Raw genomic sequence first — 24,214 nt, forward strand, 5'->3', positions numbered from 1 at the left:
GGAAAGAAAATAAGGTCCACACTTACAGCCACACCAGGATAGCCGTCGCCTTTGAGTCCTGGAGCACCCACTGGTCCCCGAGGGCCTTGGGCACCCTGGGTAAATTCCAACACCAGATATCATGAGACTAAACTATGAAACACTTCGCAAAACATAAGCACAACACCAGCTCTATATGCGAAAGATGGATTTGATAAGTGCAAAGTAATAATTTGAAAAATTTAGGAGGCAATCCTGCCACATATGGCAACTCGACAGCTCTCCATAAGTCTTATCCACTTGAGTTCAGTGGGAAGCATGGAATAAATGGACAGAATATATCTAAACCATGACAAAGTCCTCTATGGGAGACACACTTCATGGGAATGAGAAAATTATTGCTAATATTTAAATTTCAGAAAGTACAAATTGTTAGTGCATCATAAATCAGGGAGAAGCATAAAAATGAAAAACAGTAAGCACAGTATGAGGGTAGAAAAGAATACAAAATTTTGAGTGTGGAAGAAGATAAGTGTATGCTACCTACTGTTGTGTTAAATCTATTGTCTTCATCAAAGGGGCCCAAATGACATGGGGAATAAATAAACCCAAATAAAAAATAAAAGCAGATTAACTTTTACAAAACAACTTATGAAGGGATAGTATACTGAGAGTTTGTGATATGATTCTTATCTTGGGACCTAGGAAAAAGTTACAAACGTTGCTTTACAGTCATAACCTTAGGCATCAAAAACTTTTAGTAGCAGCCATTAGCCTCCTAGAGAGAGAGAGCAGGGAGAGATGTTGCTGTCCTTTGGACAACAAAATTTTCTGAGATGTGTAACTCTCTGACAAATGGAAGTCAAAGAAATTTCTGGCTAAAGTAAATGGGGAAGAGAGGGGAAAAAAATGAAGAATCTTTTAGAAGAAGATTATTAAATATAAGCCTGTTATATTTAAAACTAGTAATACTTCTTTTTACACCAAATTCTATTCTGTTACAGCCCTTGTCAATATGCATCACCTGTCTTGATAAACAGTTGTTTATGTTTTAAAATATGTATGGTTTTTTACATTAGGAGGGAGCTCTAACAACAGGCAGACCTTTGTTTTCCAAGAATAGAAAAAGTGGCAGGACTCTCAAGTACTTTCCTTACATGCAAGCAAATTCCGAGATCAAACTGCCATTTTTCCAAGCCAAAATGTTGCCCAAAACCCAATTCCCAAAAACCTTTTCTAATTCTACTCCTATAAATGAATGATTGATTTGGGGAGGGAAAAAACCTGCATACCCTTTAAGCAATGAGTTAAATTTAGTTTGAAAACTATGAATTCAAGAGCTGTTTTTTCCTATTATTTCTAAGACACTGGTTTTATGTGGTTAACCTTAAAAATGAACATCTTTAGAGAATATGTGGCCACTTACAAAAATTTAATGTACTGTTTATCATCAACAAAACCCAAGATGATTTCTTAAAGTTGTATGATAGAGAGCAAGAATGAGGTTTCCAGGAAAGGTGAATTTTGGTATATCCCCAACTATAGGGACTGGTCACTTCTCAGAAGCAATTTTTTATGCTATTCCAACTATGTTTAAGATTAAAGCTCTAAACATCCACATGCGAGACTTGTCCCAAAATAAGATTCTCATTTCTCTCCATGCTTACACAAGGAGAGGGTCAAGAACAAATAAATCAGCAACTGCTCCCTGGTTAAGTAGAAAGGAAAAGAAAACTGAAGTCAAAATTCACTTTTCAGTTTTTATTTCTAAGTTCCAAGCCTATAACAAATTATCAGCAGCTGTCATTGTTTAACCTCTGGCATCCACAGTGGAAGGAAAAAATGTTAAACACTCACAATTTACAAATTTTTTTCCTAGAGATCTTTGTCCTCTCTCCTGCAAAAATTTCAGTTGGCTTGTTACTTCTAATGTTAATAGGAAATATCGAGGGCAAGGGTACGGGCAGATTTTTATTTTGGACTCCTCACAATATTTTTATAGATGGAATTTTGCCATTTGGCTTTTCTGTACTGGATTCAAGAAAATCACCTCCAAAGTGATTCACTTTGAAGTATTTCTCTTGTTTGACAAAAATCAGAGCAAAAATCAAAATGTGGTATTTTCAAATGGGCTTTAGGGGGAGTCTGGGAGCTCCCTGAAGTCATACACAAAATTGAACTAATATGCCAAAACTTTCAACAGACGTTCAAGGGTGTAAATGACCCACCAAAAATTAAAAAGCTGATGAATTAGGGAAGAATGTCAGAAAGAGTATCATTAGAGCCCAAGGCATTAGGAAAATGCTTGGTTGAAGAGGCAAATATCTTTAAATACCATCACCATCATTGGAATGCCCAATAATCATTGGCAGAAAATAGGCGGGGTTTATAAAGCCTAGCAGCACATTTAATTGGATTTTATTCCTATTGCAAAGAGAAGTAGAGAGAGATGAGTATAAATTGTGGATTGTGAATACACAGTTATCAAACAATATCAAAATTGCCACACAAACGTAATTCATCAAAGCCATGTCTGTAGTTTTCACATTAGAAAATTCGGAATTTTCTCCTTGAGTTGTCTATGCAGCTTGGGTTCCCGTAGAGAGTGGTCTGCATAGCTTGGGTCCCATGTATCTCAGGGTCTGGGGAGTAGGCTGAACAACTCATCCTAGTTTGCCCAAGATTTTCCCAGTTTTAGCCCAGAACACCCTGCACCCCAGGAACCCTCCCCTCCCCCTTTCAGTCCTCAACAGACTAGGGCAGTTGTCACTGCAGCAGAGAAGACTATTAAAGCAGCAAGAACGGTGGAGGCACAGGATCCTCCCTTTACCTTTAGCAAGAACCACTCCAATTTATATCCATTTTATATAATAGGTTTTGCATTATATTTCATTTAGAAGATGAATCTAAGTTTTCTTTTTTTAAGTTTGAAAGTCACTGATGTAAGTACTTGAGTCCTTTTACAGACAATTTGATAGAAGAGAATATAAGCCAGCTTCAAAGCTATGTAAAAACATGCTGTTTATTTTAAAAGTGCTGATTATGGGGTACTGAAGTCTGTTCTCATAAACAGAGATGATCTGGTTGACTCCTAAGAATGTTATGAATGTTAAATTTGGCCGTGATGCTGGGGATCGTGTGAGCAGGAAAATGGTGCTTCCTTGCCATAGAAAACCAGATATGATTACTTAAAGCTGGTTTCTCCCATAATTATTTATATTTTCATTTGAAATAACTCTGAAGTATGAGTAATCAAAGCAGGGGGAATTTTTATTCAATAATGCTTCCAAACACACACTTTTTTGGACAATGTGTTGCAGAACAGATTCGTCAGCATTGATAAATGAAAGAGGCCAGAGACCACTCAATCCCTTATATCATAGACATTGCGAAAAGAGCATTTCCAAACAACCATCTAGTCAGCAGAAATTTAACCACAGGAGCCATTGTTCCCCACATGTACAAAAAATAAATTACCTGATTTCTTAATTTTTTCTTTTTTAAAAAAGGGAATAGCTATATTCTTACATTTTAGTTCATCAACTTAGAGACTTTGCAAATAAAACAATCAACTTATCATGCATTAAATCTATCTTCATTTCTCTGACATACAGAAAGAGAACATGAATAAGCATACCTTTGGCCCTTGAATAGAAAGTCCAGGCTCTCCCTTCAATCCAGGCATTCCAGGTCCCCCTCTATCTCCCTGTACATTGCAAATAACATTCACAGGCTAGAGATTGCATGAGAAACTATAGAGCACACAGCAAAAAAAAAGAGATAGGCCAGTCTTTAAAGAGCTTAATCTATCCACCTCAGTACATTCTCCTAACATATTTGAGGGGAATTTTAAATCCTAAGTAAAACCTGTCAGTAAAGACTCTACAGCTGTTTGGAGAAAGCCCACTTAAATAATATGTGGCAACTTAGACTCAAATATTTAGACTGTAAGAATGCCTGGAAATGCTCTTAAAACTGAGTGGATTTCTTTTCCGCCAGACATCTCGATGTTAAATCCTAGTAGATTCTTCCAAATATACATAATAAATTCTTACCTGTGTTAGAGTCTAGGATTTGGAGAGGAAGTACAGGGTGAAGTGACAAGCTTGGGGCAAGAAGCAGGAAACCTGGTTTCTAGTCCTAACTTTGCTGCTGGCTTTTAGTTTGCTTATCTGTGAAATATCAGGGTTGAACTAGATCATTTCTTTGGGCCCTTCCAAAACTAAAATTCTAGTTCACTGATATCATGCAATATATTTATTTTTCCTCCAACTGCCAAAGATCCAGGTAAAAGAAAAAAATATTTCCAAGAAATATACCTTTGGCCCAGGTGGTCCAGGAATTGATGTTCCAGGCATTCCAAAAGGGCCCATAATGCCCGGCTCACCCTTAAAAAGAACAAAATACTCACTATATTTCTAGCAGCAAAACCATATATGGGAACTATATTAGGAAAAGCATAGAAATGTCTGCAGATCTTAAAATGATATCATGACCTCTATCTGTTTTAAAGACTAATTTTCATAATTTGAGCCTCTTTTGTAATCCACTGGTAAAGTTATTGGCCAGTAAGATTTCAGCACTTTTTAATAAATGTATTCTATTATTCCCAAATGTTAGGAAAATTTCATCTCTTGTACATTCTTTTATTAGCTAATAAAAATTATGCAATTCATGGTGCTTCCCCTTTGTGTTATATGCCAGGAAGCTCAGAGAGAAATTTTTTGTTCAAATTGTAACAATTATCTTTAGCATAAGTTTTAGGGTACACTTTTAGTTTATAACTTTTTCCCTTTTTGTTTTATTTTAATAGTCCATGGTATATCAGTCTTCCATTGTATGTTATTTCACATCCTTTTTAAAAAGTAGACAGTTTATTTTAAAAAATGAAATTTTTAACAGAAAAATTAAAACATTTCTCTGTTTTGGGGGGGTGGGGTCTAATACTGAGTCTGAAAGACTCAATCTGGGGCAACAGGTAATTTCTCTGTCCAACCTGGATCTAGACCATTGATTCTCAAATTATAAATAGCAGAGGAATTATCAGAAGAGTTTGGTAAACGCACGGTCCTGGGTTTCAAGCCCCAGTGATTCTAACTCAATAGACCTAACTCAATAGACCAATAGTGGCTGGAACCTAGGAACATGAATTTTTATGGTGATTCTCATATAGGTAACTACCACACTTTGAAAAACACTATTCCAAAACAATTGTCACCAAACACCATGAAGTGCTCAAAATGACCCATTGGTATATAAGAAGAAAATATTAGGACTTCTCTATATATTTTTATCTCACCTTTTAAATTTTGCATTATTTATGTAAATTTCATAACATACATTAATATGATAGTTTATGGATAAAAATTACAATTAAAAAATAAACAACAAATCTATACTGGCATGTGGTCGAAATTTTACTGGCAGGGATTTATAATCAAAACAGTTTGGAAACTACTGCTCTAGATAGGTGCTGGCAAACTGCAACCCATTGGCCAAACCCAGTCTGCTCCCTAATTTTATACATCCTCAGGCTAAGAATAGTTTGCACACACTCAAATGGTTAATATAGGTACCTACAAAATATCTTCCATTTTGCCTCTTGGCTCACAAAGTCTAAAATATTTATTACCTAGTCCTTGGCCAAAAAAAAAAAAAAGAAATATCTTAAGGAATGAGCTATTTCTGTGCTATGTTTTGACTTGACCCTCTAGGATCTCAGATTGCTGACTAATCCTGCCTCTCCCTGATTCACGTTCTCTGAAAACTCAAAAACCTGAGCTACCTATTCGGTCATTCTGCTTCCTCCAGGAGGGATTCCATCAGTCAGATTCACCAGTGATGACTCCTGCCCTGAGCCATGTTCATCTTCACAGCTGAGGCCTCCTGCTGGGCTAATTAGCCAATATAATAAGGCAAGCTGAGCATGCGGGTCTACTGGGGCCCAATTCATGCCAGAGCATGTGTATGCCAGTCCTTAAATCCAGACCCGTAAGGCAATAGCACATGACACAGCCAGGATCTGGCAACAGATAAAACTCTATCCAATCCTTTTACAAAGAAACAAAACATTAATCTAACAAAATTCTTCACTAAAACCAGGGGTAAAGCAAAGTTATGCTTCCAGACTTAATTTGTTCTACTTTTTTTTTTAAGAGGCCAATTACTTTTAAATATGGAAAGTATCATAGTGATATAGGAGGTGCTCAGTTCCCTTCAGAACACGCCTTTGGGTTTCCAGCCATTCCCCAAGGTCTCAGGCACCCTCCTCTGGGCTCCTCTTTCATTGAGGAAAGTTACCATTGCCAGTTAGACCTATTTTCAGCACCAATACAGAGGGAAAATGAGACCACAAAGGGCTGACTTATGCAAATCCAGTGGCTGGGCATGCTCTATAGAGAGCACAGAATATTCTAGAATATGCCTGGTGCATGTGATAGGGTCTGACCGATGAACGTGCTCCAGGAAGAGACCAACTGAACATGTGCCAGACTAAATGTTACATAACTGGGAACCACTTCCTTAACTGAATATTCATTAGAGAAAGAAATTGTAAAAGCCGAATCCCAGCCAAAGGTGGTGGTGTTGCTCATTTTCCTGGAGGCCACCCTCACTGCACTGGCTGAGGTGTGTGTACTTTACTTTGTATTGAACTCACCTTCAGCATGTGGCTGCTCACTCTCTTGAGCCAGCCTGCACTTTGTACTGAACTTTAAGTGTGCATTTCTTGCTTTTGTGTTAAACTTGGTGTGGGCCCTGCTCAGTCTCTGGAGCTATGTCACACTCTCTCTGTGGAACCTGTATTTCTTATCTGTTATATTAAACTTGTTCTCACTTTCTACTGTGACTCTGCCCTTGTATTCTTAACTGTGGCAGAGTCAAGAATCTGGTAAGAGGACTGGGTGGGATAAGGCCAACTATCGGGCCCCCAGACCCTACGTCTGACAGCAGTAGAAAGTATACAGTTCTCTTTTTAAAAAAAAAGTATGAAAATGTGACTATAATTTAAAATATAGAAATTCTTCATCTTCATCTTAAAAAACAGCTTTATTTCAAAATACAGAAAAATATTCACTTTCAATAAGAGTACCTAAGACACAGAGCATAATTATTGTCACCAATACTAATACCACTTATTTCTTATATAGTGGCATTTCTCATAATGTGCTTCTTGGACTGCCTGCAGCAGACGTCCTTATTTGAGAAATGCAAATTCCTGGGGCCCCCCACCTATTGAATCCAGATCTCTCAGAATGGGACCAAGAAATCTGGGTTTTTAACAAGCTCCCCAGGAGATATAGTGATGGACACAGAAATTACACAGTCACTGGCCCAGAGGTGATACCCTGTTTTGTACCTGCTCTTATCTTGCTGTACCATTTTTAAAAATTTGCTCTTTAATCACCTTGTTCTTAAACATACTCCTTATCTCTTTCTTACAATTAGCATCTTCCTAGAGGCATGAACTCTCTTACGTTGCAGTTTCTGTTTCCCGACACATTCAAATGACCTCAGTGTTCCCTGGGGTTAAGCCAAGACATACACATGGTGTCCTTCACTTCTGTCTCAGCACCCTGTTCTGCCAATTTATCAAAACACAGATCCCTTTCTTTCCATCTCACAATATTGCTCTTTCTCTCTGAATAACACCACATATTGAACACTTACTATGTGCCAGGAACTGTGCTCAGTGCTTATTAACTCTGTTATATTCACCGCAACCTTGTGAAGTGCATCATATTATTATATTCTTTCTACAATTGAAGTGACTGGCTCCAAAGGGTTCAGGGTGGAGCAGGACGAGAAGAGCCTTCTGACGCCTGCTCCTCACCATGGCGGTGCTGCGTCGCAGTCTCAGAGTTTTTTGTTGTTGAGCGAAACAAGAGGACGGAGAATTGGTATCTCCCATGGTCCTGACATTATCTCAGCTTATGAATATTTGGTTGTTACTAAAGAGGACTGACGTACATGTTCTCTCTTAGAAGCATAAATATTCCTATGAAGATTACATATTTTATGCAATCTCTTTATTCCATTCTATTATGGTCTGGAAATAGTATGTTTTCTAAGGCTTTTTTTATTTTAAGTTTTTATTTTGTATTTGCTGGAAAGGAAACAAGGAATCTAATTTGCAGTAGAAATCTAATATTCTACTAAAACCAGACACAATTACCATCTCCCCAAAGCATAAATGAGAATATAAGAAACATACCTTTGGCCCTTCAGGCCCTGGAAATCCCCTCTGTCCTTGATTTCCTTTGCTCCCTTTCTTTCCTTCATCACCCTATCAAAATAATTATAAAAATATAGACGTTGTATTAACAAACCCTTCCCAACCTAATAATGACTGTATCAGAGCCAGAATCTCCACTAATACCAATTTTAAAGTGATGTGCTCCAGGCACAGTTCAATTATGCAGGGATTGTCAATGTTCTTGAACAGATTGAATGACTTCAGAATTGTTCAGTCTTCACCACTTATTCAACATGATTTAATATTTTTTAAAATCTAAGCTCTGTATCTTTCTTTGGGAACTTTTACTTGAATTTGCAGTTATTTTGCACCCTTAGTCTATTAACAGATGGTTCTGAAACATTCACAGTTTCAGAAAAGAAAGCTATCTCTACTTTTTCATGCTGTTTTTCAGTTTTCATGCTATTTCAGTTTTAAAACAGAATATGAGACATTTTTCAAATCACAGCCTCATTTTTTCTTCAGTGGGGAGTCTAATTCTTTCCCCAAAAGGAGACCAATAATTTTATCAGTAGGAAGATGCTGGAGCATTAACTTGGGGCAGATCTAGAAACTGCCTACTGGCTGTTCCCCGGCATGTCTGTACAAGGCAGTGTTCCCCTAAAAGAATTGTTACCTTCAACCTGAAACCTCACAGTATTATAAAACTGTCTCTCAACTAGGGCTCAACTGCAAGGCACCATATCCAAGAGTGTGCCAAACTTGCCAAGAAAATAATAAATAAAACCCTTCAGGGTTTGCAGCTGAGGCCATTTAAACATTTATGATATAAATGACTATACCATAATTTTCAAACTTGAGCCTCAGACTCACCTGAAGGGCTTATTAGAACACACATTGCTGGGCCCTACACCCATATTTTCTAATTTAGTAGGTCTGCATTAGAGCCCAAGAATTTGCATTTCTAATATTCCCAGGTGATGCTGATGCTGCTGGTGCTGGGACCACACCTTGAGAACCACTGGACTATACTAAGGTTATCAACAAAGCAGGCACTCCACTAAAAAGAGGTGACCTCCTATGGAATCTACAGGGATGAAATTAACTCCCCATGGTCCATACTAATGGAAAGCAGTGACAAAGGTAATAACAATAAAAATAAAGTTGAATTTTCAAACATCACTTATTATATAATTTGCCAGTAGAGACAAAGCCCAACCACAACTCTTTATTTTCTTCCATTCACTACCAAATTCAACTTATTGACCTAAATCACCCCAGAAGACAACAGCAGGAACACATCTAAATGTAATAAAGTGCCAATGCTGAACCATGGCTCGCCTGGGCTAAGTAACACATTCCTACCACTTTTCCCCAATAGCCCTCCATAAGCCACAAACCATCTCAAAGCCACAAATCTAGTGGCCTCTCTTTCTAATGCACATTCTCTTGTTCCGTTGGTGGCATTTGATACCGCCCATTGCTATCACCTTGAAACCCTTTCTCCTTGGTTTCCCTAACATGGTACTATTCTGCCTGTGCTGTTCTGAATGCTCTTTGTCCAGCCAACACACAGTGCAGAGCTTCAACCTCAGCTGTCTTTCTCACAGATGTCATTGATTCTCACAGCTTCAACTATTAACTCCCAGTGTCCATTTTCTAAAAGTATATTCTAGAAAACATCATTTTTTCCTGAATGTTAATAGGCCAGCATTTCTAAAAGTGTATTTTGCAGGATGTTAAAAAGGTGGTCCCTGTACACACCCCTCCCCCGCAAAAAGATCCTAGTCTAGTAAACCAATAAGTAAAAATGTTTGAAAGTCTACAAATATATTCAATCTCAAATTCTCACATTTAATATTAAGGATTTAATTTTAGCTAATATCTCACAAGACAGAGATGATAGCTACCAATAACTATCTTAATGGAATAATAAATAGAACATTAATAAGCATACAAATTTTGTTTTTACTGAACTCATATATAATCCATAAGAATCTCTATATGGGCTTTGATTACTGTACATAAAAATTGCAGGAACATCTGGCACCTTAGAGGCCATAAGTTATATCACTATTGGTCTCATCCTACTGGTGAATATATGTATTCTCACTTTGACATATAAAGATGTTATTCAACTAGCATTTTTACAGGGTGTGAGATAAATTTATGCCAAGTTGTGAAGTGAAACTGCCATTTAATATGGTGATATTTCTTATTATTGTGAGGGATTCTATAAATATTTGAAGAAAATTTATAGACTTTCAAGTCTCAATGATGTATCTCAAGCCATCTTTTCCTTCCTATGTGTTTTTTTAAATGTCAATCTGGCCATTTATTGAAAAAACATGTGTTGAAGCCTTCTATATGCTGGGTCTCATGACAGATGTTAGGAAAATAAAAATGAATAATACATACTTGCTGTCTTCCAAAAGCTCAGAAGACAGTATTCCTAGTTTTAAGCCAGATGTAAACACATTTGACATAGCAAGAATAAAAGTCAGAATTCTCTTAAATTGGCTGCTTAGTATCAGGACCAGAACACAGATAGGCTGATTCCCCCAACACTGTCATTTCCATACCTTGGGGCCAGGTTGTCCTTTTCCAGGCGGTCCCTCTGGGCCTCTTGCTCCTGGAAGCCCAGCTTCTCCCTAAAGGAAATGAGATGCGTGTTAGCTGACCCTTCACAGACAGTATGTATAATCCCCACCTTGTCTCCTCTTACTGCCAGTGGATTCAACTGAGACCCTGCAAAACAGAACAGACCTTCACTCGAGTCTCAAAATTAATTTGGAAGTTTATCAACTTGAATAAATTAACATTAAACTCCAGTTTAACTCAGAGCAGCTGAAATATCATTTTAAAAGTACAATTTCTCAGCCAATTTCCAAAGCAATAAGCTCACTTTCCTTTGGCTCTTTATTCACATTTCGTGGATATTTTTTTTTTAACAAGTAAGACCTTCAGCCTTTCCATCTGCTGTTTTTCACTACTTTTATTGAAAAATGAGTATTTCAAATGTCAACTCAAAATACTTCAGGAAATCTTTACAATGGCCTTACTTCCTGAATGCATTTACCAGACTCTTCTTTCAGAGGAAAAAAGTGTTTTTCTCTTAAGTTTCATTTGACGTACTTTCTAGAAATTCTGAAGGAACCAGAGAATACCATGGCCAAAACACCAGAGAGAAGGCAAAGGATGTGACACAACCTTAGCCTTTAATTTGGCACTCTTTCTATTTGGGGTAAGCAAAACAAGAAATTAAGAATTGCGGGACTTTTTTTTTAAGAGACTAAGTTTGTCCTGGATGGTTTAATTTGTGCTCTTGCAGGACCAGTATGGGAGTTTGGTTCAACAGTTTTTACGCCAGTAATATGAAAAACTGGGTGTTACCTTTCTCCCTGCAGCCCCATCTTCTCCAGGTACTCCTGGCTGTCCTGGGAGCCCTATTGAGCCTGGCTCCCCCTGGTGGATGATAAAGACTTTATTTTCCAGACGTTCATGCATATTTGTCACGCACCTCCCTTTTGAGGTATTTGCAATTGGATATATCTCATAGTGTCTGAGAAAAGCGCCTAGTAATCTGATTAGTAATTAACAGTAATTAAAATATTTGACCTTGGTTGGGTAAGTGATTTAACTACTCTGGGCCTCAGTTTTGGATTCTGTTGCTGCGAATTGAATTGTGACCCCCTGCCCCAAAGATATGTTGACGTCCTAACCTTTGGTACCTATGAATGTGACCTTAATTGGAAATAGGGTTTATAGAAATAAAATCAAGTTAAGATGAGGTCACAACATTGGCCCTAATTCAATATGACAGGTGTCACAAGAAGAGGGAAACACCACGTGAAAACAGACACAAAGGCAGAGCACCACGTTGCGACAGAAGCAAAGGTTAGAGAGATGCCGCTGCAAGCCGAGGAACGCCAAGGACTGACGGCCATCACCAGAAGCTAAGAAGAGACAAGGAAGGATTCTCCCAGTTTGCAGTACTTTGTTACATCAGTTTTACGACTGTAACATAAAAGTGAAATAGAAAATTTGGGACCTAACACCACTTCCAGCTCTATCATTCAATAATTCAACTTGCTTTCAAGTTCGTTTACAATTCAGTCCTTTAAAATGTTCAGAAAAAACACATGCCACTTTCAAACAATATAAAAGTGTTCTCACTGCATTTATGAAGAGCAAAAAGTATTAAAAATAATTGAAAGTCATTTCAACTGACTTAAAAAATCTAGTGGGAAAAAAAGCACAGTAAACGTAAAAATAAGTAGAAGGATATGATAAAGATGACAGAAGAAAATAATAAACTTGAAAACAAAAAGTAAAAAGATTCACAAAATTGAAAGGTAATACTTTTTAAAAAACTACTAAGATAAACTTCTAACAGGAATAATTCACATTTAAAATAAAAGGTACCAATAAACGCTATTAGGAATAACAGGAAGATGTTAACTATATACATAGTACAGATTTTTTAAAGTCACTGAAAATTTCTGTGACAATTTTAAACAAAAATATTAGAAAACATTAATAAATGGATAATGTTCAAGAAAAAGATAAATTAAATAAATGGCATAAAAAGGAATGGACAAGCTAAATAAACCATTAAATAAATTGAATCAGTGATTGAATGTGCCTGTTTCCTTTCTTCAAGATCACAGGCTTAGTTGGTTTTACAGTTAAGACCTACCAAACTTTAAAACCTTTTAGGAATAGGTATTGCCTATCTTATGCAAACGGTTCTAAAAAATAGAAAAAGGGAAGCTTACCCAATTTATTTTATGAGGCTAATAAAATCTTGATACAAAAATCAATGACAAGAAAACTAAATTATAGAAGTCTACCTATGAAAACAGATGCAACTTAAGATTCCAAACAAAATGGAGGAAAGGGACCAGATTTAACTTGATCCAGAACACGACTAAAAAAACAGACAAAATATATGAAACAATGTCTCTCAGGACATTCGGCACCAAGTAGTGAAGGACATTAATCCATGAAGAGGGAAATCATATTAGGTTAATGCTACAATTTCCCCCACTTTACTGTCTGAACTGATGTAGGGAGAGAAAACTCAGGGAAAGTTCAGACATCTCTCTAATTAAGGGGACAAAGGTAGGAGTCTGGGTTATTATACCATAGTATCAGAAGTTCACAGGGTGAATTAACAGAGAGAAAAGAGTAAAACAGAGAAAACTAGGAAGAACTGTTGAGCACCTCCTCAAGTATTCAGATGAGTACTGCTCAGTACGAGTGTGTAAAGAAACTATCCAAGACCAGGGAAAAAACCAACTTAAAGTATTAGAGAGAAAGAACAGTGAGCCAGGAATGGTGTCTGCTCCCAATTCTAAAGGCACAGGTTAGAGTTCTAAAAAGGAGTATTGCCTCAGTAGTGGAAAAAAATTAACCCTAGATTAAATGTTGCTCTGGTCCTACCTAACAAAGTTTAAAAGCAAGGCTCAAACTATTTTCAAGTAACTTAGCAAAAAGAACAAAGCTCAAAAATAGAGGAATACAAAAATATTCAGCACCCAAAAAGGTAAAATTAACAATGTTGTGCATCCAATAAAAAATTATCAGACATTCAAAAAAACTGGAAATACAGCCCTTTGTGTTGAGAAAAATCAATCCATTGAAACTGACCCAGGAATGACACTGGTACTAAAATTACTAGAAGTATTGGATTGAATTATGTCCCCCCAAACTCCCTGCAGCTTAAACTGTGTCCCCCAAGTTCTATGTATTAGAAACTTAACTTGTGTCCCCCAAGTTTTATGTGTTAGAAACTTTTATGTATTAGAAACTGTGACTGTTAAGAGGGTGGGAAATCCTATTATGGCAATTGAAAGGTGAAACCTTGAAGAGGTGATTGGATTGTAGGACCATGCCTAGTGAACGGATTAAAAATGGTGGTCAGGGGCATGATTCTGAGGGCTTTGAAAGAAGAGGAGAGTCTGCCTTTTGTTCTCTCTGCTCTCTCTGCTTTGACCATCTTGCAATGTGAGACCCCTGGGTCACCGTCACCACCACCAGATGGACTTTGGACTTCCCAGGCTCAGAAACTGTAAGCAATAAATGTCATTTTTCTTTATAAATCATCCAGTTTCAAGTATTTTGATATACACAACCTAAATGGACTAATACAGAAAATTAGTACCAGAGAAGTGGGGTGTTACTTATAACAAATACTTAAAAATGTGGAAGCAGCTTTGGAACTGGGTGTTAGGCAAAGACTGGAGGAGTTTGGAGGACTCAGAAGGACATAAAAAGACTAGGGAAAGTTTGGAATGTCTTAGGGACTGGTTACATTGTGGAAAGCAGAATGTTGATAGAAATATGGGCTGTAAAGACCTTTTTAAGGAGGTCTCAGATAGAAAACAGGAGTTTATTGGAAACTGGAACAAAGATCACCCTTGCTGTGAACTGGCAAGGAACTTGGCTGCATTGCGTCCATGCCCTAGGACTTTGTAGAAGTTGGAACTTAGGAGTTGTGAACCAGAGCATTTGGCTGAAGAAATCTCTAAGCAGCAAAGCGTTCAGGAAGCTGCATGGCTACTTGTAACAGCCTATGCTGAGTTACGGTGGCAAAGACATGACATAAAGCCAGAATGTAAAAGGGAAGCAGAGTGTAAAAACTTAGAAAATTTGTAGCCTGGCCATGTGGTAGAGAAGCAGAGAGCATGCAATGGTGCAGCCCAGCTAACATTAGCTAAGAAGATTAGTACAAAGAAAAGGGATTATCAAGAGAAGGGGGAAAGGGCCCTGAAGGCATTGCAGAAGCCTCTGGGGCCAATCCTTCCATTTCAGGCTCAAAGGCCTAGGAAGACAAAATGGTCTTGGGGAACAAGCCTGAGGCACCCTCCATAGGCTCACTGATCAGGACCACCTTGGGAAGCTGCGTCCAGCACCAGCACCCCAGCTGCTTTGGTGGCTCCAGCCATGGTTAAATTGGTCCCAGGTGTGGCTGGACCCCCAGCTTTAGAAGATACAAGCCAGAAGCCTTGGTGGTGTCCACATGGTGTTGTCTTTAGGCTCACAGAATGCCAGATTCAAAGGATGTGTGGAAAAGTCTGGGGGCCCACGAAGAGATCTATCGCAGGTGCAGAGTCACCACAGACAACCTTCACTAGAGCAATGCCGAGCAGAGATGTGGGGTCAGAGTTGCAGCAGAGAAACCCCATCAGCTCCATGTCTAGTGGAGCCATGAGAGCGGGACCACTATGGAGACCCCATACCTGTGGAGTTACCAGGGTGCAATGCCAGCCTGCAAGAGCTAGAGCATCACCTGAGACCAGAAAAGCCATAGAAGTGGAGCTGCCTGAGGACTTGGGGACCCAAACCCCACACCAGTGTGCAGAGGACGTTGAACATGGAGTCAAGTTACAAGATTCACCAGCTTTAAGATTTAATTCATGTCCTGCTGGGTTTCAGACTTGTTTGGGACCTGTTACCCCTTTCTTTGGCCTATTTCTCCCTTTTGGAATGGGCATATGTACCCTATGTTTGTCCCACCATTATATCTTGGAAGTAGGTAACTTGTACTGATTTCACAGATGGAACTTTGAACTTTGGACCTTTGAGTTGAAACAAGTTAAGACTTTAGGGATGAAATGAATACATTTGCAAGTGAAAAGGACATGAGTTTTGGGAGGCCAGGGGCAGAATGTAGTGGATTGAATTGTGTCCCCTCAAAACTCCCTGGAGCTTAAATTGTGTCCCCCAAGTTTTACATATTAGAAATTTAAGTTGTGTCCCCCAAGTTTTATGTATTAGAAACTGTGACTGTTAAGAGGGTGGGAAATCCTATTATGGTAATTGAAAGGTGGAGCCTTGAAGAAGTGATTGGATTGGAGGACCATGCAGTAGTCCTGGATTAAAAATGGTGGTCAGGGCCGGCCCGGTGGTGCACTGGATGAGTGCGCCGCTTGGGAAGCGCGGCAGCGCTCCCACCCGAGGGTTCGGATCCCGCATACGGACCAGTTCCCGCTCACTGGCTGAGCGAGGCGCGGGAGCAGCACCGGGGGTTGCGATCCCGTTGCCGGTCCCCGGTACGGGCGCAACACCGAGGGTTGCAATCCCGTTACCAGTCAGTAAAAAAGACAAAAAAGGAAAAAAAAAAAAAAGAAATAGAAGGGAATTTCCTTAACCCAATAGAGGGTATCTATCAAAAACCTACAGTAAATGTCACACATACGAGTAAAAGTTTAGAAGCATTTCCTTTGAAGTCACTTCTATTAAACATTGTACTGGAGATCCTAGCAGTGCAAACTGATAAAAATAAATAAGAGAAAGAAGAACTAAAAAAGACTGGTTAAAACCTTATCTTCAGACAATATGATAGTGTACATATGGAATAAAAAAGCAAGAGGCTCAACAAACAATTAGAAATAATAAGAGATTTCACAGGGTGACTACATACAAAATCAACATACCAAGACAAAAAACAAAAACAAAAAAGAAAAAAAACCTTTTTCTATTGACCTGCAGTGGCTAATTATGAGATGTAAAAACAGAACAATTCATAATTTTAAAAATGTCTCCAAGGTATCTGGGAATAAGTTTAAATAAAGAAGTGCAAGATTTTTATGAAGAAAATCACAAATAATTTCCTGAAATATTAAAGTTTTACTCTGTGGTATGAAAGACTCACTATTTAATAATCTGTAGATTCAATGCAATTCCAATGGGATTTTTTTTTTAATTTGACAAGCCAATCTTAAAATGTATATATTAGAATCAATCACAACCAAGAAAGAAGAGGAGAGTAGTCTCCCTTTGACATAGCAAAACTCATTACAAATCTATCATAATCAAGAGAGGGAGGCAACAGCATTGAGAAATCTAAATAAACAAGTGGAACAGAATAGAGAGCTTAGGTGCTGATCCTCACAAATATAGAAACTTGATATGGCGACACAGGTGATATTAGAGGGACTATGCAGTAACTGATGCTGGGACACCTGGTTATTACTACAGGGAAAAAATAGATCACTACATTGACCTATACACAAAAATGAATTCCATGTGGATTGAAGGCCTAAATTTAAAAAGCAAAACACTAAAATTCTCAGAAAAAATACATGAGAATATCAACATGATTTTGAGGTCAAGAAATGTGTTTAAATAACATTCAGAATGCACAAATCATAAAGCCACAGAAATAAACCAAAATTTCAAACTTTTGTATTCTAAATAAAAAAAAAAAAAAAAAAAAAAAAACAAGCCACCACCTGGGAGAAGATATTTGTAACACATATAAAAAAGGACTGATATCCATACATATAAAAAACTCCAATTAATAAGAAAGGAAAACCCAACCTCAAAATTAATATCTGCAGGAATTTACAAAAGAAAAAAGCTGGGGCTGGCCCATGGCTCACTTGGGAGAGTGTGGTGTTGATAATACCAAAGCCACGGGTTCAGATCCCATATAGGGATGGCTGGTTAGCTCACTGGGTGAGCGTGGTGCTGACAACACCAAGTCAAGGGTTAAGATTCCCTTAGCGGTCATCTTTTAAAAAAAAAAAAAAAAGCTGAAGTTTCATTAAGCACATGAAAAACTGTTCAGTTATCAGGGAATAAAAACACAATGAGACATATTTTTACATACTTATATGAGTATTTGCAAGGATGTAGAGAAAGGAAAATCGTCATCTTTTATTGGCAGCAGGGTAAACTGGCACAACTATTTGAACAGGATTTTTGCCTTATCAAAATTGAAGACTTGCATACTCTATGATCTTCCAGTTCTACTTCTAGCTATCTATATTCTACAAGTCAGAGAAACTTATACTCTGACTTATACTAAAGGAAACACAGAATGTTTATGGCAGCATTGTTAGCAAAAGCAAAAAATGAGATGCAATTTAAATATCAACATGAAAATAAGTGTAAAGTGAGATATTTTCATGCAATGGAATACTATAGAGCAATTAAATGAATTAGAGGCATATAAAAACACAAAACATAAGGCTGAGTATAAATATATTGCAGAATGATACATTATGTAAATTTCAAGAACACAAAAAAGCAATGTATGTTTTATGAATAAAAACATGTGGGAAATGATAGAAACTCTGAAGGAATGATAAACATCAAATTCATGATAATGATTATGTCTGGGGAGGGAAGAGAGGGCAATGGAATTAGGGAGGACAGGCAGGGGCCTCCAGCTATGTCTGTAATGCTTCTTTTAAAGAAAATCCAGAGTCAGTGTGGCAAAATGTTAACATTTGATAAGGCTGGGCTGTGAAATACATGGGTTTTCTTTGAATTATTCTCTACACTGGTGAGTATATTTGAAATATTCTATTTTTAAAAGTGAGAAAAGCTTAAGATTGCACATCTAGTAAGTGGCAGACCTGAAATTTGAATTTATGTAGTCTTACTGCTAAGCCTTACTATATTGTATATTGCCTCTCTGAAATTGACATATACATTACATAATATGTGTATATACGTAAATATATGTATGTATATATTACACATATGTATACATATAGATATGTCACACAGCACTTAGCATATTGTTTAGCACTTCAAAACCATGCCAAAAATGACACCTATTATTAATACATTAGAACATTTTTATCCTTTGTGTATAGGTCAGATGTATAATCTTCTTAGATCTACATCTTACATTATCTTCCAACACCCAAATGCTTGTAAGAACAATGACAATGTCAGCAGAGCAGTGGTGAAGTTTAGTGCTCAGCATGGCTCACAAGATCCTACATAACTTCAGGATGAGTAATAGAAATTGTGAAGGGTGAACTAAGGAGTAATTCATTTATTTAACAGTATTGATTGAGTGCTTATCATGTCCCTAAAACCAGAGCAGGGAGATTCAGTGATAAACAAGATTAAAAAAAAGGTCTCTGCCCCAGTGGAGCATACATTTTAGGGCAGCACTGTCCGATAGAAATATAAAGCAAGTCATACATGCAATTATAACTTTTCTAATAGCCACATTTAAAAAGTTAAAAGAAACAGTTTATATATAGTTAGGTGACACATTCATGATCTGTATTGCATTTGGATGTGAAGGAAACCTTACATAATAATATTATGAAAACTTCCTAATCGCTTCTGAGCAGCATAGTCAACTCACCTTTGGACCTTGTACTCCAATTCCCACTGGTCCTCTAGGGCCTGTAGGTCCCATATGGCCTACTTCTCCCTGGTAAGGAAAGTACGAGCAAAATTAAAATAATATATTCTTGCCTTTGATCTCCTAAGGGCTATCTCATATCAATAAAGTAATATAAAAGAGTTTCAGGTGCTCAATTCATATATGTATTGCCTGAAATCCCTTCAGATGGATGAATTTTCACCATATTTGGAATACTTATGAAATATATAAACACACAATGGTACTTCAAAAAGTTTGCAGAAAAATAGAATTAAAAGATAATACAAATCTTCCCATGAATTTCTTGAGGCACCCTCGTGTATGGTTTAACTTAAAATAGAGGCTATGTAGCATATTAAAAATTGATTTTAAGGAGCTCCTGTGGAATCCACCTGGAAAAGATAGGCAGTTACATCCCAGAACAACTGACATTGACACATGAGAAGCCCAGGTGACTGCTGATCAAGAGCAGTATCATAACCAGAGAGAGCAACCTGAGCTTTCAGTGATTAGCCCCAAAATCTCAAGGATAGTAACAGTATTTTATTGACCTCCTTCTCACATGGGCAGCTCTAAGGAGTGTGAGTAGTCTCAGAGAATTTTATTTACTTAACGCTGATTAGTGATTCTTAGGAGCAACATTAATGATAGATAGTTAAATAATAAATGTCATGCCTCTCCTCCAAGGGATAAAGAATAGTTCCAATTTAGGAGATAATTTGACTCCCAAGTTCATAGAAAGTTTTATTTGTTAGCTAGTTCCTGGTTCCTGATTTCATCTCTTTAATGTTTTAGTACTTGGACCTACTGTGAGAGTTCTAGTGAAAATGAAAAGTAGCCAATCCAGAAAGCACATAATGGCTGGTAGCCTCGACTGCTATACTGTTTGAATTGCTAGAACAGGGTCTCATAAGTAAAAATAAGCAAGAAAACAGTAAACGACAATTGTGTAAGTAAACACTTCTTAGAGCTTAAAGAATACATATTAGATTTTCCTAAATCGTTAGGAAAATAGTAACATTTTGCATTAAGTAGAGATCTCTGACTGTTAAATTCATTTCATCTGCTCTCTTCCACATGCACTGACCACTGACAAGAAAACAGCAATTAGAGGATGGGTATGTTAAACTCCGCTCGCATTTAGAAAGTACCTTGGAACCAGGTAAGCCTTGTCCTGGGGGTCCTTGTGGACCAGGTGGACCAATTGCACCTTGGATTCCCTTTAAAATAAAATTTTTAAAAATAGTATCAGAGAAATTAAGAAGATATGTGGATAAGAGTAGTTTCAAATCCTCCAAAGTGAAAGTTTAGTTCACACCTAATAATAGATTACTCATATTCAATAAACATTTGTTAAATGGGGTGGCAGATGCTAGTTGGACCGTGATATGCTTTCTCCCATTCTTCTGTAGTAAGCAAGATTTTAGCTGGCACCCCTGGCTGCCTAACTAGGGATGCTTCCCAGTTCTTGTTGCAGCCAGGTGTAGCCATGGGGACTAGATCTTGGCCCATGAGATGGAATGGAAGTGATGTGTGAAATTTCCAGTTCTTGTTAAAGGAAGAAGTATGCCCACTCCTTCCCTTCCCCCATTCGCCAGTGGCTAGAATGAAGCTATAGTGGCTGTGCTGGATCCAAGCTGGGTGGTGGCTCTGTTCATTCACGTTGTCAGGGGTTCAGAATTCTTCATTCTTGTTAGTCTGCCATCCTAAACCCCTGACAACATGAATGAACAGAGCCACCACCTAGCTGGGAGTTTTAAATAAGAAATACAAAATTCCATCTTGTTAACCTATTTCACATTTCTGTCACATGCAGGCAAACCTATATCCTAGCTGTACCAATTAATATACATCAGGATATTTCTTAATTAATTAATTTTATAATTGACACATATTAATTGTACATGTTTACAGGGTACAGAGTTATATTTCAGCACAGGTGTACAACGTGGAATGATCAAATCAAGATAATTAGCATATCCAGCATCACATAAATTTATCATTTCTTTGTGATGAGAGCCTTTGTGCACCTCTCTACTAGCTATTTGAAAGCATACAATAAATTATTGTTATTTATAGATGCCGAGCACTAGTGTAGGTCACTAGAATTTGTTTTTCCTATCTAGCTGTAATTTTGTATCAGGATATTAAATTGAAAGTTTGATCTAGGTTTTAAGAAGTAGGAGCCAGCAGACATGAAGCTGAGCAACGTTCAACACTGACTCCCTCACTCATATTTAGGTACAAAAAGGTAGCGGGAGATAAGATTTACCAAGTTCTTCTTAGGAGAAAGTGGTCTAGATTATAGGTTTTTTGTAGAAAATGGAAGAGGTTTGGGTTGCTTCTCTCTTTATTCCAGTCTAGACAGGGGACTTCATCGAAACCACTTAGAGACTTTAATTGTCATTTTGGGGACACGAGGGACTGGTGTTTGACTCATGCCTGGGAAAGCTAATATGGCCTGTGGTAGCCAAGAGAGGGCTGGGGTGGGATTAGCCTGTACCCAGTTTGTCAGGGCAAAGCCCATTTGAGATTTTCCTGAAGATCAGTTGTACTATAGATGCGACACTGCATTGGACAGGAACTATTTTGAATCCTGCCCAGGAGACCTGGAAGGGTAAGAGAACTACAAAAGAGAGAGTCGGTGTAGAGTAAACCCCCAGAGAAGCAGAGGCTGAGAGGGAGAAGCGGATGGAGGAAGAGAGGGGCAGTCAGAGAGGCACAGGAGCCCCACAAGGAAGGGTCAGCTTCACACATCTGACAAGCCCTGAGCGCCCAGAGCACCCAAATCCACCTGACCATAGCAACACCAAGTAAGAACCTCCACGTGCTCCTCCCCGGACGCCTCCTGGATTTAGCCTGGCAGAGATGTAAAACACCCTCCTTACACTACCAGATGAATGAAGATTAAAGGAAGATTAATATATTGACTAAATACTCCTTATTACAGAATTTAATCTGAGATTTGCAATTTATAGTGACCCTACAACTTTCTATTATCTAAAGTGATCAGAAAAGTCTGTAGCCTGCTGGAAATTTCCTTCTGTGACAGGGAAAAAAAGGTCCCCCGCTGAAAAAAATGTAAAGGGATGATGAGGGAAAAAACTAAAATTCTGTTTTGTTTACATCCACAAACCAAGGTTGTGCAAATAATGTTTACGGATGCATTATTATTTTATACACTTGCAGTATGAATATAAAATATTTTAACAAATGTTATCTCCTTTTCTACAGTTAGACCATACAATTGCTTGTTGATTTTTAAATTACAGATATGATTCCCCTTTCCTCTGGTTGATGAATGTGAAGCAGTTCAGACAATGTAGGGAAGCTAAAGTTACTACACTATACACAATGCAAAATTACAAGAATGAATCCTTTCTTTTACAGTAGTCCACAAGTAGCATGCAATGGGACGGAAAACAAAAAATCCAAAGGGATGTGCACATATGTGTGTGTACGTGTCTATATGTGGTTATTCACATTCCACTTTATTTTGTAGAAGATCCCAAGTGATCAAAGCTCCAAATATTTAATGAAAATCTGCAGGCCATTTGAGAGTAGTGTAAATATGTTGCTGGACACAGAAGTTCTCTCATAAACAGATGAGTGGGAAAATTCATTTTTATAAGAGAAATAGGAAGACCTAATAATAACAAGAATTCAATGGATAAACATGTTAAATTAAGGATAAGAAGAAAATTGAATAACTGCCTAAACAGAGGTCAAATTTAAGTAGAATTTATATCATATGTCTTAAAGGAGGAAATAAGTTCTTTTCTTGTTCAGAGCAGTTTACAAACAGTACATTCCATTCACTCTCCTACCCAGTAGGAGTCAGCTGTATCAGGACACTTCTACCTTACAAAATTTTTTCTCTGGGAAAAGAGGAAAATAGGTTGAGAAAAATGATATGTCAAAGAGATTTTTTTTTTTTTTTAGCTAAAGAAGAACTAACATTTTTTTTAGCCTCCATCACAGACCAGCACTAAAGGCAACAGGCAGCGACAGGTGGGAGGTCCAGAATTCATAGGCCATCTGGACACACTAGTCTTTCTTTGAAACTCATTGTTAGCCCTACAGTGGTAATTCAGCACCAGGAACACCACAGGGCCCAGGATGTGACAGCACTGTCCAGCCCTACTGAAACCAGCAAATAGACTACAAAGCTCGAGAATGCCTGGTGATATAGTCAAACCATGATCTTTCAGTGGTCAAAATACCCAGCTCTTAATTATTATCTAAATATTAATTTACAGATTTCTCTTGGCTTCTTCTGTACCTTAATCCTCTTCACATATTACTCTAGGACCTCTGCCAAGGGCAAGGAAATGGAAAAAGGAGTAATATCCAACTTTGCTGTTGCTTGCATTAACAAAAAAATTCTAGATGGTTAGAAATAAACTCAGGTTAAATATCAACAATAAGATTTGGAATTGTCTCATTTTTTAAAATTCTTTCCTTCTCCTACTACTCTAGATAAAGGAAGTACTAATCATTTACTAGGCAACAAAATAATTCAAACCTTCATTGTGAATTTTAACCAAATGGACTTTCTAAATAAGAGGGTATTCAGCATAAATCTAGATTTGCTAGCAACTCTGATTAAATGAGACTCTGTAGGTAAAAGCATATGTTAGACAACAACAGTAGAGAGTACTGTTATATTATCTTCACACTATTTAGAGTTAACACAATTGCCCATCTTTTCCAAAAGTTATCCAAAGATTTTGGAGGCAGTTCCAGCCGTGAATGTAGAGACATGCTCAGCCATCCTCCCTTTCTTCTGACCAAGAGAGACCAGGTGTCAGTCATAAATCCTGTCTGTCGCTGCTTCTGTTCAGGAAAGGTACCCCTTAAATTAAGTGGTTACCTTTGATTCTAGTCCTAGTTTTAAGTTT

General features: G+C 37.7%; 1 protein-coding gene across 2 annotated transcripts in view; it reads right to left on the bottom strand.

The window, feature by feature from the left end:
- Positions 1-24,214, bottom strand: part of COL28A1 (collagen, type XXVIII, alpha 1) — a 172,275-nt gene that overhangs the window by 79,218 nt on the left and 68,843 nt on the right. For both annotated transcript variants that reach the window (XM_008569867.1, XM_008569866.1), the window contains 8 exons: positions 20,465-20,533; positions 19,293-19,361; positions 11,567-11,638; positions 10,756-10,824; positions 8,192-8,263; positions 4,299-4,367; positions 3,617-3,685; positions 27-95 (listed from right to left, as the gene is read on the bottom strand). In XM_008569867.1, the coding sequence (XP_008568089.1) occupies positions 27-95; positions 3,617-3,685; positions 4,299-4,367; positions 8,192-8,263; positions 10,756-10,824; positions 11,567-11,638; positions 19,293-19,361; positions 20,465-20,533 (558 nt within the window). The remainder of the gene's footprint in view (positions 1-26; positions 96-3,616; positions 3,686-4,298; positions 4,368-8,191; positions 8,264-10,755; positions 10,825-11,566; positions 11,639-19,292; positions 19,362-20,464; positions 20,534-24,214) is intronic.

This window comes from Galeopterus variegatus, unplaced genomic scaffold, assembly GCF_000696425.1.
Source record: "Galeopterus variegatus unplaced genomic scaffold, G_variegatus-3.0.2 Scaffold538, whole genome shotgun sequence".
In the NCBI taxonomy this organism is placed as follows: Eukaryota; Metazoa; Chordata; class Mammalia; order Dermoptera; family Cynocephalidae; genus Galeopterus; species Galeopterus variegatus.